This window comes from Parasteatoda tepidariorum, chromosome 2, assembly GCF_982258835.1.
Source record: "Parasteatoda tepidariorum strain Cologne lab strain chromosome 2, Ptep-v5.0, whole genome shotgun sequence".
NCBI classification, from domain to species: Eukaryota; Metazoa; Arthropoda; class Arachnida; order Araneae; family Theridiidae; genus Parasteatoda; species Parasteatoda tepidariorum.
Genome location: NC_141756.1, coordinates 9,791,814 through 9,811,056, shown reverse-complemented (window position 1 = coordinate 9,811,056; position 19,243 = coordinate 9,791,814). Strand labels below are relative to the sequence as shown.

At 27.5% G+C, this 19,243-nt stretch overlaps 3 protein-coding genes across 14 annotated transcripts in view; 2 read left to right on the top strand and 1 right to left on the bottom strand.

The window, feature by feature from the left end:
* by (focal adhesion protein tensin) overlaps positions 1-19,243 on the bottom strand; it is a 365,221-nt gene that overhangs the window by 303,989 nt on the left and 41,989 nt on the right. The window lies entirely within an intron of this gene.
* Positions 2,648-8,507, top strand: LOC122268926 (uncharacterized). Its single transcript, XM_087155178.1, has 4 exons — positions 2,648-2,984; positions 3,614-3,724; positions 4,334-4,580; positions 8,192-8,507. Exons 3-4 carry the CDS (start codon positions 4,348-4,350, stop codon positions 8,490-8,492), a joined length of 534 nt encoding a protein of 177 aa, XP_087011304.1. The 5' UTR covers positions 2,648-2,984; positions 3,614-3,724; positions 4,334-4,347; the 3' UTR covers positions 8,493-8,507.
* LOC122268927 (zinc finger X-chromosomal protein-like) lies at positions 9,307-17,504 on the top strand. Of its 2 annotated transcripts, XR_015431271.1 has the most exons (3): positions 9,307-12,507; positions 15,757-16,096; positions 17,316-17,504. XR_015431271.1 is itself a non-coding variant. In XM_087156854.1 (2 exons), the coding sequence occupies exons 1-2, from the start codon at positions 12,372-12,374 to the stop codon at positions 16,020-16,022; spliced, it is 402 nt and encodes a 133-aa protein (XP_087012980.1). In that variant the 5' UTR covers positions 9,307-12,371; the 3' UTR covers positions 16,023-17,504. The 2 variants fall into 2 exon arrangements, 1 of the variants encoding a protein (XP_087012980.1); XM_087156854.1 differs by having other exon boundaries at positions 15,757-17,504.

The window sequence follows — 19,243 nt, the reverse complement described above, 5'->3', positions numbered from 1 at the left end:
TTTTAATTTGCTGAATGAACGTTCGCAGCTAGCAATTGGTACTGAGATAGTCAGGAGTATTTGAAATGCCGTTCTCAGATTTGGAAAAACATCTTCTCCATGCGAGATTGATTTAAGAAATTCTAATGGAGTTTTATGTTTAATTTCTTTTCTACTGCGGAGTAACATTTTGCTGTCATATATTTTGATAAAAAGTTCTATTACATTGAAATCTGTATTATAAAATTCACCCGGATTTTTACAATTTTTTTTCAATGTCGTTATCAACATTATCCTTGTTTAATAAATTTTCAACGTCTTGTAGAAATCCAAATTTGAAATTAAAGTCACTTAATCGTTTACACATTTCTTGATGGAGACGATCAAAAGTGCTTTCCTTCCATAACGCGGGGAAATTTCACTTTCTGCTGAATGACCACCATTGCCAATTCTCCAGGCACGTATTGTTGTATCCATATCCCATTTTTCACAAAGAGACTGCTTTTTCTATTGCCTCCTTACAGAGCTCGTCTCAAATTTCGGCTAGTTCAGTCGCCAATGATTCAAGATCATGGAACACTTCTCTAAAATTCATTCTAGGATCTTGTAATCTGAGCTGCACACGATCAATCCTTCTTAAGATTTCGTACCAGAAATGAACTAAAGTTACAAAACTAAAGGTTAGTATATTTTACAACAGAATTGTAGCTTCACTTCTGTTGTCACTTGTAGTGGTAGTGTGCTCTGCTAATTTTTCTATTAGTTCTTTTATATTCTATAGCCCATAGATGATAACGATAACCGCTCCGGTGGCGCTCCATCGCGTTTCAGATGTGTGACCTGCCATCACGGCAGCATTATCACAACATTGTGATCTGCAGTTTGTTAATGAAATTTCATCGTAATTTAATTTCTCGAAAATTGTATTTTCGATCGAGGCTGCATCTTTAGCATGTATTTCAATAAAACTCAAAAAAGATTCTTCGATGGAAACTTTCTTATTGATAAAATCAGCATCTACATACCTAGCGACTTGGGACATTTGTTCTCGATGAGAGATATCAGGAGTTGAATCAAACAAAAGTCCATAATATTTATTTCGTTTGATATCGTTTATTAGTTGATTTCGAACTGTAGATGCCAGAAGATGATGTTGTTGTTGTAGTTCATTTATGTCGCACTAGAGCTGCACAATGGGCTATTGGCGACGGTCTGGGAAACATCCCTGAGGATGATCCGAAGACATGCCATCACAATTTTGATCCTCTGCGGAGGGGGTGGCACCCCCGCTTCGGTAGCCCAACGACCTGCACGCGAAGTCGAGCACTTTACGGTAGCACAGTTTAACGAGGACCAATACCGCACACCCTCGGTCCCTGCGCAGACTGACCCAAGTGGATCACCCACCCGCACACTGACCGCAGCCAGTGATGCTTGACATCGGTGATCTGCTGGGAACCGTGTCTTAACGATCAGTCTTCTGCGGGACGCCAGAAGATGAATGAATTCATTTGTGGTGACAAATATGAGAACAACAAATTTTCCTGTTAATAAATATTTTCATACTCTATTCACTTAATAATAGAATCGTCGAATAGATGTAGTAAGTAATCTTATTTGATTTATTACTTACCAAGAATGCTTTGAAGTTGAAAGATAATAACATAGTGAAATAAACAATATAATTTATGCTGACATTAAACTTATATACAACATTTAATAACATTTCATTTTTATTCTAAGCAGAGCGCGATGACAAGGACGTGAATTAAATATTGAAATACATTTAATATGAATTTAATATAATATGAATTAAATATTATGAATAATATTTATGAATTAACATTTATTATATTACACTGGCACTAATTTAAAATATATTTTTCAGAAATCAATTATAATAAAAAAAAATTATCCAGCAATTTTTTGTTTAGCGGACCATTTGGCGCCCCTTTGTGAGTAGCGCCCGGGGCATGATGCCCCCCTTGCCCACCCCTCGCTACGCCACTGCTTAATACACACATCTGTAACAGCATCCGAAATCGGAAGTCATCAGTTGCAAGTTTGTTGATAATAGAAATTAAAAATTATTGAGGAATTTTTCTTCAAATGTTTGGTGTGTTCTGTTCCTGAAAGATTTACTAATATTCTGGAGATTTTTTTCAAGTTCTTCTGCCTTTTCCTTAGGGAAATTTTGTTTCTTATTTGCTGCTAAAAAATGGCGTCTGATTCAGTCAATGATTTTGATGGAACTAAATGAAAACGTGATAAATTAATGTCTGATATTTACAGGCTCCCGCTAGACGGCGTACTCGAGCGTTGCGATCGCGAATTTCTTAAAGAAAAAAAAAAGTTTTTCATTTGCGATCGAAATGGGTTACAACAAATGGCAAATTCCCCTTCAAATATAAAAATAAATAAATAAATAAACGTTGAAAATCTGTGTTTAATTTAATTATTTCTTACTAATACTGATATAATTGCAAAGAAAATTAAATTATTTTTGCTTTGTTTGCTTAAAAGTTTGTAATTTTGGCTTGATGAAATAAAAATATGCGAGTCTTTCTTTTTTACAATTGTTGATAGATGGCACAGTAGTATTAACTTTATTACAGTAGTTCAGGCTAAAGCGTAATAGGTTTATAGTCTGTTTGAAGATAGCGAGTTCCACTCAAAACATCTCAACTCTTCCGAATCCAATTTGTTTATTTTATCGCGGCTTGCGCGTTCTTCTGATAAATAAAAATTTTTTTGTTCACAAAATATTGACGTTGCTTATTGAAAAGCTTAAAGGACACTTTTTAATTTATGCCAAGAATCCTTTAAAGTTCTTTACTGGTGTTAAAGTTTTGTTCAGAGCCCAGTATTTATTTGCTATGTTAAAATCACACTAAACGAAGGGAGCATAAATGAACGGATAGCAAATAAAAAAGATCATATTAAGAAAATTGCTTTCTTAAAATGTGCAAGAACAAATGGGGAATTTCGAATTCAACCCAAATTAGGTCGCAATAAATGTGCAGCATGTTAAACAGAATTATAAATTCAAATAATTCAACTGTTAATTAAAGTTTCTCTTAGTTTTACTAGATTCTCAAAGCCTAAGCCATATTTACCAAAAAATGTTTTGCAAAATTAAATTTTTCTTAGATTTTAGTCTGAAATATATACGTGCTGTATTATATATTATTAATACTTAGATGCAATTTCGATTGATTTTTTAAAATTTTAAACAGAGACTTTGAAAATGTAAAGATTATGTATAAGAAACATTGATATGAATAAATTCGCAGACTTGTATATTAATCTCGTTTAAGAAATTTTTCTAGGGAAGGAACGAACGCATAAGCTAAAATAATTTTTTATTTTAAAGCTATTATGCAAAAATTGTTGTTGCCATGCAATATATCAATATTATCTTATCTCAATAGTTGGTATACATTTTTACTTATTGAAATATTGAGAAGAGAGGTTTCAGATGAGTTTTGTTTTAAATTTTTCGAAAAAAATGCTTAAAATTTGTTTTCTTCAAAAGTGTAATTTTTCACTTGCATCTATGGTTGAAAACAGTACAAGTCTCTTTAATTTTCTTAAGATTTATCAAATCCTCTACAGTGCTTTTTCTTTCTTATAGCATTCTTCAGATACCTTTTTTTTAAAAAACTATTCTATGACCTATTTTTCTGAAACACAATCAAGACTGCTTACATTTTGTGTCTTTCAATTTCTTTTCGAAAGATTTTTGGTAAATTTGTTTTCTTATGATTTTTTGTTGTTGTATTTTTAAGGAAAACTGGCAGTCTGAGAAAGTTTCTTAACTGATATAAAATTTCTTAAAAGAATTAGTTTTGAGTTGTAAGAGAGATTAATATAAGCTGCTGAAATGGAAACAAAATTTTAAATTAAAATTTCTGTGTAATTTTACTGTTTAGTTTTATTTAATCTAAACTTACATGCATTTTTATAATCTGTTGCACTTTTTGCTGATATAAATATTTCAAAACAACTTTTTTAAAAAAGCTAAATAGTTCAAGATGCCTATCAAATAGTTAGTAATTTTAAAGATTTTTTTTTACCTGGTTTAGTGTTATGAATAGTATAACTGTTTGTGTATTTTATGTAATAATTTAGCTTTTATATATTTTATTGGTTTACATATTTTAGTTTAGATGTATTTTAAATATATCTAGGATATACCTATTTGATACTTTAATATAATTGATATTGTTTTATAGTGTTATTAATTTAATAAAAAAACATTCTATTTCTTAATATAGGTAAATGATATTATCTATATATTATTGGTATATGTTTTTGTAATGTATTTTAACCATTGCTAATTATTTTCTTTTAGGGAATATTGATGTAATGAATTTCAGTGGAGAGTTTGGTTTGTCTAATGTAAGCAAGCATTTTACCGCAAAGCAGAATTTGTATGTATGTACACTTTGTACTTATAAATCATCAAGACTTGACAATTTGAAAAGACATGTACTTGTACACTCTGGAGATCGTCCTTTTAAATGTACTATTTGTGAAAAAAGTTTTACACAGAAGGCTCATTTAAAAAAACACGTTAATACTCATTCATTTACTAGTCAGTAAACTTCTCAATTTCCTTTAGCCATCGCACAGTTGAACAACTGAGAAAAATTATATTGAAATTACCCTGCTGCTCTCTACTTTTCCAATGAATAACAAAAAGGAATAGCAAAAAGAATTTTTAAGGCCTAAAAAAATGTCCTTATGTTCGTAAAATATTCAGACTAAGGCTCGATGGGTTAATGAAATGTAAACGTGTGTATTTGAAATTTTTCACTGCTTGTATGTATTTAAATTAATTTACAAAGGCCATAATTGTAAGGCTATTATTGTGATTATGTATGTGTTCCTTGAAAATGTGTGTTGTAATTTGTTTTATTGTGAAATTTTGTGATAGTTTTAAAAAGAAAATAAATTCTGTGATTGAATGAAATTCTTTTTAATATCAGAGATATGAAGTTTCATTTTGTTATTTATAACATTAAAAAGAAAGAGTATTTACCATAAGCTGGATGCCATTAAGTTTAACTATAGGTATAAAAAATTTTTTTTATGCATTTATTTTTAAAAAAAAAAATAGTAGTCACCGAAATTAGAAAATAGTAAAATTTACTTGTGTTTGGCACAAAAAGAGAAGTACCGGAAAAAATTGTAAAGATTTATTTTCTGGAATTAATGTTTCAAATATAAATCGCTCCTGAGACTATGTAGGTAGTCATTGAATTGTAATTGCAGTAAAAGCTGTTTTTATTGTGTATCTGTGTTTTTTCAGTTTGTACTATCTGTGTTTTATTTTTCTTATTGTTAATATCTTCTGTTGTCATATTTCAAATAACAATTCCGTAAAATTTCGATAATATTTGTTTTCAAAATTTTCTTAATTTTGTTCCAATTGTTAGTCCAAAAAATTTTTCAATTATTTTGCTCCAATTTTGCACTTTAAAACATATTAGTATTCTGAAAAAGCAAAGCAGAAAAATTATAAGACTTAGAATTAATTCATATGTTTAAAAAATATGATCAATTTTTGTAAAAATGTTTAACACAATTAATATTTCATAGTATTTTATATTTTTAATTAATATCTTTTTTCTTTCGTTTTTTACAATGCATTATTTTTTTATGTATTCAAGCTCTTTTAAGGATAAACTTTCTTTATCAACATTCTTTATAACTCTTGTTTTTTATTTTAATTATATATAATAAATGATTTTCAAAATTAGTAATGACATAAAATTTATGATTATATTTTTCATGCATTTAATCAAACTGTAATAGTTCTTGTCTTTTGTTATCAATGAACTTAGATTATAGTAATTTAAGGCTTTAAAATTTTAAAAAGAAGAAGAAAAAACATTTTTTTCAAAAGAAAATTATGAATATTTTTTATAACATAGGTTCAACTTTGAAATAGCAAATTGTTCTTTATTTTATTATTGTGTTATTCCATTTTTTATATTCATAAATTATGGTAAAAGTGACGTAAGTTAACCAATAAAATTCAATTGACTTTTAGATTTGCATTTAGTTTTTTCAAAATTATGTTAAAATGGATACAACAAATATCCTTTAATAAAATATGAAAAATATAATTATTTATCTTCAAATTTATTCACAAAGAAAAAACCTATCCATAGTTTATTACTTTGAAAATACACTGCTGAAACACTCAACTATGTTTTGAATTTAATGCAAGTACATATAAAATGTAAACTTAAATACATAAATACTTTCAGGGCTCTGAAATATTTTAGGAGAAAAAATGATTTTATGAAGATTCTTTTGCCCAATTGTATCCTAAATGTCTAAAGATCTTTTATTTCTCTCCAAAATGTCCCTTTCAAAAATCTTTAGCCACTTTAAATAAGACTGTCTGCACAAACTTTGATTCCACCAATAAATTTTAACCCACCACAAAATTTGTAACTACAAATCATTTGTGGTTGCCCCCCTTTACATGGTGGACCCTACAGGATGGGGGCTCGGAGGTTGTGAGGGCAACCTAGGGTCAGCAGAGGGAGGGGATAAGGATTGATAGATTCAAGAAGAATTAGAAAGCAGAAAGCCTTATCTTTCAATTTGTTTTTGTGGGATATCGGTTTCATTGAGAAACAAAAAACTTGTATGCCTGCAGCCTAAGTGGTCAGTGATCAAAAAACTCCTCCCCCCCTCATTAAATGTACCACACACTTGATAATACAGAGCTTTAAGATGAAGGTTTTATTCAAACTACTATATGCTATTCATGTAATCGGCAGCAGTACTGATGAAGGGTTTATCGAACACATATTTGATTTGTAAATTGTAATGCAAATCTTCATATAGAATTTGTAAATCTCTTGAATTAATATCACAATTCAAAGCTTTAAGGAAATTGAATAAAAATTTTGATGTCTACCATGTAAATTTTGAGAATATGTAGTTTAATGTGAGATTTTTAAATCAGGAAATTTGAAGAATTGAAAGATATTTGTATAATCACACTTTTTCTATGATTAGGTTCTGTGATATAGCTATGGAAAGTTTTAACTATTTCAAAGTCTGTATCATTTTGTAATGACCTTTTTTATATTTTCCTCTTTTATTTTATTGAAGTTCTAAGACTGGTAAGTAATTTAAGATAATAAGCTGAGTAGACTTGTGCTTTTTTATTCCTAAGAAGGGAATAAAAAAAAAACATCTTTCTTTCCTTTTTCATATCTTTATTACTTCTCTGTAACTTTATTACTTTTCATATCTTTATTCTAAATTTGAGTATTTTTATAATTTAGTTGACAAAAATTATCCTTGATGAAATTTATCTTTAAGGCATCTTACTTGTATTTTAGTGCATAAATTACGTAATGTTGAACTTTGCTAATGTTTGCATATTCTGGTGCCTCTATTTTAACATATTTTCAAGGGAGTTATTTATGACTTATCCTTATTCATAAAGAAAATAATTTTATTACTTAATAAATGAAAATAATTTTAGTGTATTATTACTTTAATAAATAAAAATATTAGATTTATTTAATCTAAATTTTCTTAAGATAATATTAATTATATAAAATATATGTGATTTTTGTTTTATGTTTGTTTTTATGTTAAAATCTGTATTAATATGTATTATTGTACTAAAATATTTATATATAAAAAAGTAATGATTAATAGTGATAAAAATCTTACAACTTTGTTAAATAGACAATTAAAAAAAATTTGTTTTTTTTAGTTGGATTGTACAAAAAAATATGTTTAAAGAAATTTTAATTTAACTATCTCAAATCTTTTTTTCTGAGTAACTTTTTTTAATTCATGTATTATTACATTTTTCACTGAAAAATATAAAATTAAATTTTATTTTGATTTTCTATTTTTAAAATGTATCCTTATTGTAAAACTACTATAACTTAGTAAATTTTAATAATTAGTATAATAGTCTGTTGAGATTAAATCCAATTATTTTTCTAAATACTAAATTAGATTTAGAGTTGCTTACTTTTTTATTCATTGCTGTAATATTTTTAAAAATCTTTCTATATTTTATTTTAAGTTTGTTAGAATAATAGTATTCGACATCTCTTTATTAAATATGAATGTAATAACGTTAAAGTTCAGGATGATAGATTAGATTTATATTTAAATTTTGTGTTTGTTACTGTAATAATTTTTTCAAAATATATCTGTAATAAATATCAATAATGACATTTTCGTTTTCTTTAGAGTTTATTGGTAAAACGGATGAGGATGTAAACGAAGACTCTGATTATGTTAAGTTCTGTGCGACAAGAAGCAAGCTATCTTCAATCAAGCAGCCAGTTTACCAATGTCAATATTGCCATTATAAATCAGTGAAACCTGACAATTTAAAAAAACATGAGCTAGTTCACACTGGAGAGCGCCCTTTTGAATGCACTATGTGTCACAAACGTTTCAAACAGAAGACCCATTTAAAAACACACACTAACTATTTACACAAATTTGATAAATAGTCAACCAACTTTTTTAAAAAAAATTTTAAAAGTAAATTTATATACAGGGTATCTGCGCACCTGAAAAGTCAGTATTGAACAAAATTTGTCATGATTTTAACTATTTTTTAAAAAAAAAAATCATGGATAGTCATGAATTTCAGTCGCCGAAAAATCTAATTTTTAAAATGGAATTTCCCCCCACACTCACACACAATTTCATGGTATTCCAAATATCTCAATTTGTAACAGAATCGCCACTCACAGTCATGTATTATTAAAATATAAAATGTTTTTATCATGTTCTCTTGTTCTTTCAAAAAATGGAGAAAAAAAACTTCATTTCTAGAGCGAATTATCATTTACGCTTCTGTGATTTTAGAATTTTTGTTATTTTTATTTTATCATTTTAAAATTCTAGCTGAAGCAAGTCAGTCATTGGCGAATTTTTTTAATTCCGAAATGAGAACAGAAAAATCAGGAGAATTTCTTTCCTTTCCGATAAGCAAGAAAAGTATCTTTAGAATATAATTCTGCAGAAAGGAAGAAAAAAAAATTGATTTTGTATTTGTGATATAACGTATAATTTTTCCTCCTTTTCCCTTCTTCATTCAGATACTTCCCAAAATCACAATTGGCCAAGTAAATGGTAACCAGTTAACAACACAAATATTTATTAACAAAGAAAAAAAAAATGAAGTTTGAAGAAAATTAATATAACCAATCCACCTAAACAATTCGCTTCCGCTCTCCATCAGAGCGTTCCCTCCTCTGTCTTTTTACAACATCTACCTTGATTACAGCGCCATCACAACATGGAGGCATGACAGTATTTATTTCAGATATTTTATTACTTCAACTCTTTCTTTACTCTGTTTTTGGTTATACCTATCATTTAATATATTCGTTAAGTCATGAAAAATTTTTGGAATTAGTCATGGAAAGTCATGAATTTGAAAATCTAAAATGTAGCAGATAGCCTGTATATAACAATAGATTCTGTAATAGTTTGTTTCAAAAAGAATTGTTTTTCTCTGTAAATTTTGTAAGAAATGAAAGATTATACTTATGTCTCTATTCTGTTGTTGTAAAAAAAGAAATGTGTTAATATAATAATGTCTTGATGTTCCATACTTTTAATCAAAAATACTTTAAAATTGTAAAAAATGAATGTATAAATGGCATATTTTCTAATTTATAACGTCCATTTTTTTTCTTTTATTTTTAATAAAAGAAAGAATGCATTTAAATCTGTCTTATTGAGTTGTAGACAAATTGTGAAAGTTACAATGACAGAGTTTAATGACGAGATAGATGTCAGTCTTAACAATCCAAAAAATGATAATTTTTTTTAAAAAATAAATTTATGTTAAATCTATGAAAGACGAAAGGTACAATAAATGAAGAAAAGCTACAATGAATTCCACAGATGAGACACCAACAGATTCCTTGGAATTTTTTTTTTTTGCAGTGTAAGCTTCTTCCTTACCTTAACTGATTTTATTGATTTTTAAACCTTATTTTATGTAAAGATTTCTCAGCAGATATTTGTTTTCATGAATTGCAGCTTCCTTCAGTTCTTATTTCTATGTTAAATAATTTATTTGGTATTCTAGTGATTGTGCTTTTTTTTTGTTAATTTATGAAATGCATGTTGTTACATGTGGAAAATATAAACATTGGTTGTAAAATCATTTTGTTTTTTCCTTTTTTTTTCAGAAGAAATATTCAAACCATAATTTCCAGTACTCATTAATAGTTATAACACATATTTATTTGAAAAAACTGAACTAAATTTAAATGTTAAAATTGAGAAAAATAGTTGGTAGACAGGTATAGTTAATTCTCCTAAAAGAAAAAGGTAAATAAGAAATGTTCCCTTTTTTTTTTTAGTATTTTTTAATTTTTTCCGTTAAAGTAGTAGCCCTGGCAATGTTAATTATTCAAATAATTGTTATAAAATTATTTGCATGATTTCATGTTCTTTTTTAATCCAGGACTTAAGATTAAGTCTTGAAAAGCTGTGATAAAGATATAACTAGCCACCAAAGGACAAATAATGTAAAATAAGATGAATATAGATGCTTTTTCCAGAGCAATATAATATTGAGCAGCTATATTGTTAGTACTTTTTACAGAAACAAAGAAATTTTTTTTCCTTCTAAATATACTTAAGTCTTAAAATTGAGAAAACTTAAATATATTATGTCAATACTTAAATATATTAATGTCAATGCGAAACAGCACCTACAAAATATTTTTTTCCTAAAATTCTGTTTATAATTTTATTATATTTTCAAAGGAAGGAAGCTACATTTTATAATTTCCATGTTCTTTTTAGTAATAACAAATTTATTAAATCATTGTTTTATATTTACTCTATAAATGTATTCCTTAATCTTCAAATATTCCATTTAAAGAAATCAAAACAAAAATAAGTTCAAAGTTATTCAAATAGTTGTAATAAAAAATTATGTTAGTTTCATATCATTAAAAGAAATGGAGATAAATAAAATGTTTACATAATAAATAAGAGAATTTATAGAACATACATGCCATTATTTGCTATTAATTTTTGCTAAAGATGAATCCCAGAGCAGTGCCAATGGTCCATTAGTATTACTCTAATGGAACAAAAGCAATTAGATAAAAACTATTTACACCTCTACGGCAAAGATAATGTGTTTTATTTTTTATTAATTTATAGTATAATTAATTTATTAATTATAGAAATAATATAATTATTCATTTTTTAAATTTTAATTTATAAATTGCATAGGGGGAAATAAATTTAGACAGAGAGACAATACGAAAAAGTATATTTAAATCAATGCAAATTTGCTTTCATGGTACAGCATTCTAGAATTCTGTATCATTCCATACAGTCTGCTAAACAAATTTGCAAATTATGAACAGTATGTAATGAGATGTAAAATAATTTAAGAGATGTAATATTGATATTTAATATTGGTTTAAATCAAACTAGCTAGTCTGCAATTTTTAGTATAATATTAGTATGATGAATTATAATGATACAAATATCCCAGTAAAAAAAATAACATAGATTAACAGCTACATATTTATAATTATATAAGCCGATTGTATTTCATTGTGTTCTTTCAGTATAATATTGTTCATTTTTAATACATAATTACTTTAAAAATGATAGTTCAAATTGTGTGGAATATATAGCTGAAATTTATGCTCAAGATTAATAAATATAAACTGGAAGATCTTGCAGAAAAAAGAATCAAATGAACAGAAACTTCATTGTCAAAATTGCAAAATGAGGAATGACCCGTTTATCCAAAATCTCTTAAATCTAACTTGGACCACTATCAAATAACGGTGATCCCTTAGACCAGCAACCAATCACTGTCAATCGAGTGAAGAATTATAAGTATGCTGATTTTGTTTTTAAATTTTTTGGTCTGTGTTACTGTCTTTGGTGTGTATTTTTTCATCATGATTTCAAATACTATGCATTTAAAAAAAAAAAAAAACTTTTCATCTAATTTCACTTAAATTCAACCTATTTATTAAAATTTCAATTTATTAAAGTTGCAGTTTTGAATTAGCTCACAAAGAAATTAATATTGTATTTGTAAGAAGTATATATATATATTTTTTTAAAAATCTTAAATGGACATCTGAATAGATCATTGAGTTTCAAATATCTACCCCTATTTAATAATAGTAATTGATAGAACAAAGTAAATTAATTGTTTACAATGTCTCATTTTTAATAATATATATTTTGTTTGTATTTTATTCTTGTTTTTAGTTTGTGATTGTCGTTTTCGTCAGCAAAAGTATTAATGTCTAAATTCCTACATTTTAGGGTACGACCTTGATACTTATCATAGGATATGTAATTCTGCAGAAGATTTGTTTCTACAGATGCAGCCTCGTCGTTTTAGTTGCACGTTGTGTCCTTACTTTACATTTTTCAAGAGCAATTTAACGAAGCATATAAGGAAACACACGGGTGAACGACCATACAAATGTAATATCTGTAATCGTGCCTTCACTCAAAGTAATGCTCTGAAGAAGCATCTAATATGTCATATGTAAAATCATAAAAGAACATTCGGAAAGTTTTTTTTATGTATATATATCTATACAAAATTCTTAATATTTTATTTGATAGTTGTTAACTTCATTTTAAACTTTTGTTTGTCTCAGTATCTTGTTTTATTTGAAATTTGTTTTTGTAATAAATTATTGCATTACAATGAACAACATTTTAAAAGTGTTTTTTTTTTTTTCTAATCTAATATTCCACTGATACAATATATTTTATCCTTTTAATTTTGTTCCATAATGATAGAGTTTATGTAAAAAAAATTAAATAAGAAGAATATTTACATGGGAAGTTGCTAATTAATACTTCGAGAAATAAAATAAAAAATCTTTGTTAGGCTACGGCTGATCAACATTAAAGCCCGTCAAACCAAAAGTAAGATTAAAACCTGTTTATTTGTCTTTTGGAGCAATAAAACTTTTATTTTTCTTCATCTACAAACTAATCCTATGCTTTGATCAGCTTTAGTATTCACTGTTATGTTAATATCATATTTTTCTCTATTAAATATTATTTCGAGGCTCATGTAAATATCTTTTAACTTCTCACATCATAAATATTTTAATCATAAAGGCAATTATTAGGCTACATCCTATGTATGTCTACACACTTGCCTATTCCACTATATAGAGGGTGGAAAACTCTCCTCCACGCCTAACTTCCTGTAACTTTTTTTATGGGATCATACTGAAGATTGTTCATTCATACCTCATATGCTTAGTGATTTAATGAAATTACCACTGCGTTCGTTACCATTGATCATTACTTGTTGCAGTCAGTGTCGCAAAAACTTAAATTTTTAACTTGAATTCTGCCGCATTACCAAAAGTTCACATATTAAATATTTTTTTTTATTTTAAAAAAGTGATGTTTCTTTATGAGATAAAGTAAAATTCGTTCATGCAATAGATATTCTTATTAGCAATGAAAATTTAGTAGTCCAATAAGACCACTTGGGTATTTATTTAGTGGTCCAAAGCCTTAATAGGGTCGAAAAATTTGAGAAAAATAATTGAACTTTACAATTACGTAATTCATATTATGGTAGACATTAACAATTATTAAATGCCGTCTATAACTCATTAGGTTTGTTAGCCCATAATGACTGAATATTAGTATTCATTAAAATTAAATGTAAAGGAGCTAAATTAGTATTAGTAAATATATTCAATATAGAGATTTAAATACTGATACCAAATAAATGAGGGAAACAGAGTAAGTAAGAGTTAATAAAATATGTCAAAAATTAATCATCTAAACTTCTAAGAGAGCAAAAAATGCTATTTTATTGATTAACTATTACATTGTCAGTACTTGAATGAAAAGCACAGCACAACATGTAAATTTAAAATTTCAACATTTAAATTAAAAAAATTTTTTTTATCGGACTCTTTTTTTTATTCCATTTAAATACCATGCATTCGAATTCCATACCAAGCGTAGCAAATTCCAGTAATTATTATTTTTTTTAATTGCATGGAATATAATGCAAAAAGCAATTTTTTGATACTGTTCTATAATTTCCAAACATATTTCAAGGAGACAAATTTGTCTCTCATGTGAAGGATTTTTAAGGACATTTGTGGAACAATCTGTGACAATTGTCACAATGCTGGCGTGAACTAGAGTTATGGTAATGTTTTGTTTGTTATAAGCCTTCTAAATCATTGAGGGAATTGGTACACACCCTATATTTGCAGCAATGGAAATATTCTTAATTTTTTGCTTAAATTTTTTTTTATTAATATCCAAGCTATTTTTCAATTCATATGTGATTTGTGTACTTTAATATTAAATATTTACTAGGTTCAAAGCCGAAGTTATTGTTCAAAAAGTTTATTATTTTTTATCTGGAATGACAAATCTTGCTATATTGTTTGGCTTTTTATACTTTTCTGTAGCGTGGTTATAGTTTTATATATATATATACAGGAAATAACTTTTTGTTTTCTAGAAAATGTGTATTGAGGTCATTTAAAAACATACTTGTCATGTAATAGGAACATTTTTAGAAAAGTTTTTGACTTAAAGAAGAAGACAAACATTTTATTGCATAAAAAGATTACTTGCCGTGGTAAAAAAAAGTTTTCTGTTGAATATATTGTTAAAGTTTTTGAGATCAGCTGCTTTGGTCTGAATGTTGAAATCAACAGTGAAAATATGTACATTAAAAAAGTCTGTTATAATGGCAGTTTTGTAAGTGAATACACATAATCGAAGTTAAAATAGCAATATCAGAACTAAGAAATGAAGTAGACATATTTACCTCCTTTTCATTTATTTTGAACAACTATTTTGATTTTTAATACTTAACTCAATTAGACTGCCTTTGCCAACAGATTATAGATAGAATTTCGTAACTCTGTATTTTAATGAAAGGCGGAAATATCTATGTCGGGAATATTTGAACAACAAGTTTCCAAATTGTAAAAAGTTTTTATAAAAATTCAAATGAAGTGCAATAATTTTGACATCATTGATAATAATGATTGTAAATTGTTTAGAAAGAAATATGATGTTGGTCAACGGAAATCACATTATTTTAAAGACGAACTTTTATTTTGTTAAGAAGACAAATTATCTGATGATCACTCACACATTGCATTATACAAAAAGAGGTTAAAATTTCAAGTTGACAAAAAATTTAAATTTTTTACTTTTCTCTATTGATATCAAAAATAAATGAAAATGTCTTCCATAAAAACTTTTTCCGTGCAATATTTTTCATTAAGCAGCAGAAAACATATTTCCTTAAAAATGTTTGTCATAACAGCGGAAGACTGGTAAGTCTTTCCTCGTTCAAATGATAATTGGCATATTATTAGCATTTTGACAGTTTCTTGGAAATTTGTGGTCTTTTCATACTATGTCATAATATTCATAATATGTCATACATATAAACAATTAGGTTCTCATTTGTTGCCATTATATAAATTCCTATTTCAGCACTTTTTAATAATAACAATTTAAATGACCTAAGTTTTTTGAAGCTGAAGTTCACATGTGTGATTGATTAAGATTCTCTTTGCAAGTCTTTTAAAAATGTCTTAAAATATTAGAAAAAAAATACATAAAAAAAGTTTCTCTCATAATTGTTTTTATATAATGAATGCAAACAACTGTATTATTAATTTTAATTTTATTATTTTATCCAATAATGAATTTCCCCTTTTAACTAATGCTTAAAATCTTGTGTTTTAGAGTTTTGTCTGAGAACATTTAATTCTGGTCAAGACTTGGTGCAGCACGTAGAAGCTCATCTTTTTAGTTGCATAGAATGCCCGTATTCCACACCTTTCAAAAGCAATTTAACGAAGCACGTCAGGATTCACACGGGTGAGCGTCCGTACAAATGTGACGTCTGCAGTCGCACCTTCATACAAACGAATTCTATGAAGAGGCATTATGCAAATGTTCATTCAAAAATTATTCCAGGAAGACTTCAAAAGAATCATCTTAGTTACTAACAGAACGTGAAATCCACTCTTGAAGAAAAGGATGAATTAGACGCAATTTACGGGAAATGGGACGTAGGAGTAAGGTGGATGAAATCTACTTAATAGATCATACTATAGATGCTCAATTTATTGTAATTTAAAATAACCTTTGTAATAGTTATAATTTCAGTTGATTTTACCCTTGAGCCTTTGGTATAGTTTAACTGAAAATTCACTATGTTCTTATAAAATAACAAAAGAAACTAGGGTTTAATCACCAACTAAAATGCTAGACTCATGTTGAGTAGATTAAAAATTTATTTATCTGTTCTTTAAAGCTCTGTCCTCACATAAAAGGATTAATGTTGTTTACCCCATGATATTTTATTTTAATGACTGTTGTAACAGTTATTCGTCGCACTTAGGTTAAGTTGTGCCTGTTTTTTAGTCTGTGATGAAACGCTTCAGTTTTGTAAAAAGGATTTATGATATAATTTTTATGTGTTTGAAAAATGTCAATTGTTTGCCATGTTGTTCTGACTCACAAAAGTATTGAAGAATTAAGAATTGTTCATTGATTTTTTATGATTTTATCTAGAAATTTTTTTGTTGTTGAAATATTTAAGATATTTGTGGTAATATTAGTACTTTCTTTACGCCACACTAGAACGCTTGATGGGCTATTGGCGATAGTGTCGGAAACATCCTCGAGGACGATACACTATCTCAAGCTCGATCCTCTCCGGAGGGGATGACTTCCCTGCTTCGATATCCTGACGAACAGTGGAGGAGGTCGAGCGCTGTACAATGGAACTGTTTATCGAGGACCGATACTTCACAGGCATATCCTCGATCCCGTCACAAACTGATCACCCACCCAATCACTGAAAGCAGCCAGTGGTACTAGACTTCAGTGATCTGCTGGGAACCGTATCGTACGATCAGTCCACTGTGGGACGAGAGACGTTCGAATGTTCTTAATCCCAGATAATTCTTTAATGTATGATATTAATTATAGTTTAAATTTAAAGCTTTACTTTAAGTGTACAGCATTCACACTGTGGCTGTTTTAATTTCCTTCTGTGAGGGAGACATGATTGCTTCTAAGAACTCCTTTAAATAATAATTTGTTAGTATATATTAAATAAAACTGACCTATCCCTCAAAAATGCCAGTAAATATACTAATATTCCTATGTAAAAGGTCTGTTACTAACTTAATTTAACAGCTAAAATTGATTTCACAATCAATATTCTTTTTCATAGTGAGTCTATTTTTTTTCTTCTTTCGTATTTAACTTATATGTAGAATCTTATATTTTAGTGTACGCTTGTCATATTTGTCGGAGGAGCTGTATTTCTGCTGGCGCTCTGATGTTGCACATGCAAGCTCATCGTTTTAGTTGCACACTGTGTCCTTACTCTACACCTTTCAAGTGTAATTTAACAAAGCACATGAGGAAACATACTGGTGAACGTCCATACAAATGTAACATTTGTGGCCGTGCCTTCACCGAAAGTGGTGCAATGAAGAAGCATGTTAAAATGATTCATGAAAAAGATTCTTATAGAGAAATCTTGAAAAATTAGGTTTAAATACTATTAAGAGAGTAGGACTATTTTGTTCTAATATCTGTATTTTTATTTAAAATTTTAATAAAACTTTTTGATTTCATGTTCTTTTTTACCCATTATTTGATTTAATATCTTTTTAGTAAAAGATTTCAAGGTAGTTGAATTTTTTTTTATTTACAGTATGATAGTAACATACTTTAAATCTTACTTAGATAACTTTAATATCCACTTTTTATAAGATTCGTTCTTTATTTTTGCAGCATTAGTTTTTTTTTTTTGAATTTTCAATGAGTGAAAATATTTTCTATTGTTTTCAAATATAATTTTAAAAATTTCTATATTTTATTCCGATATTATGACTGTATAAAGAGGACGCTATACTGCGGGAGAAAATTTTCGTCAAAAATTCTCTTTCTCCTTTATTTCTAATTTAAAGTGTAGAAAAAATGAGTTCAGACAAAGCTAGTGTAAGCCATGAAGTTTTAAATACTAAAAAGAACATTTTAAAATGTACAAATGAAATAAATGATGAGATAATAACTTAGGAGTACACAACGGAGAAGTTCTAATTAATAATTTGATCAACAGAGAAGTTCTAATAATAATAAAAATCTCTTCTAATAATTTGTTTGCATTTTAATAGTTTAAAGTATTTTTTTCAGCAATTGAAACATCATGACAAACTCTAGATTTGCCTGAACTTTTTCTTTCTTTTAAATTAGTAATGGAGGAGAAAGTGAATTTGCGACGAAAATTTTCTTCTGCAGTATAGCGTCCTCTTAACATTAAATAGGCATAAAGTAATTAGCCTTATCCTTTATTTTATTCAGTTAAACTGTACAGGTTGTTCTGTAAAGACTCCCCTTTATATATATTTTTAGAATACTCATAAAAAAAGAAAATAAAAGTACATTCAATGAGGTCAAATAATTAATATTTAAGTGAGTAAAAAACAAAAATGCAACGACTGGAAAACAAATGTAATGAACATCAAAACAGGTTGAAACTTGAAGGTGTTTCTAATTATAAGCTTTCAGCTCTTCTCTATTTCCTCCTGCTATTAAACCTATCATGTTGCTAATTACGACTGCTCTTTCCTGTACTGTGATTTGTCAAATTTCGATTGCATTTAGTTTTTTCGTCTCTTAAACATTGACTTGCCACTCACAATGTGTGTACTTTTTTGTTATTTTAGCTGAGAATTTTAAAATGTGCATATTAAAAGTGATTTTAAAGAGACACACAGTGTATCTTTGAAGTATAATATTTTGAGAAAATGCATATTAAGGGTGATCTCTACGGAACACCCAATGTCTTTTAAATAAAATCCTTTTTTTTTTTTTAAAGATGCACGTTAAGGGCAGTCTTTACGGGTACTCTGCATATCTTTTAAATACAATATTTACAAATTCTCAAATTTTGCTCAAAGTATTAAATCTATTTTAGTGCTATTAAATCTATTTTAGTGGATTAAATTTTTTTTTAGTGCTTTCATATATATATATATATATATATATATATATATATATATATATATATATATATATATATATATATATATATATATATATATATATATATATATATATATATATATATATGTATGTATATATATGTATATGTATGTATATATGTATTTTAAATGCTAACAAGCATTGGCATTCGACTAACAAGCAC

What these genes read in the sequence shown, in the direction of transcription:
- LOC122268927 (XM_087156854.1), top strand. Translation starts at nt 12,372, where the DNA reads ATGCAGCCTCGTCGTTTTAGTTGCACGTTGTGTCCTTACTTTACATTT. An exon ending in TAATCGTGCCTTCACTCAAA is followed by an intron (nt 12,508 to 15,756) that starts GTAATGCTCTGA and finishes CTTGTGTTTTAG; the next exon opens with AGTTTTGTCTGAGAACATTT.
- LOC122268926 (XM_087155178.1), top strand. Translation starts at nt 4,348, where the DNA reads ATGAATTTCAGTGGAGAGTTTGGTTTGTCTAATGTAAGCAAGCATTTT. An exon ending in ACTCATTCATTTACTAGTCA is followed by an intron (nt 4,581 to 8,191) that starts GTAAACTTCTCA and finishes ATATCTGTAATA; the next exon opens with AATATCAATAATGACATTTT.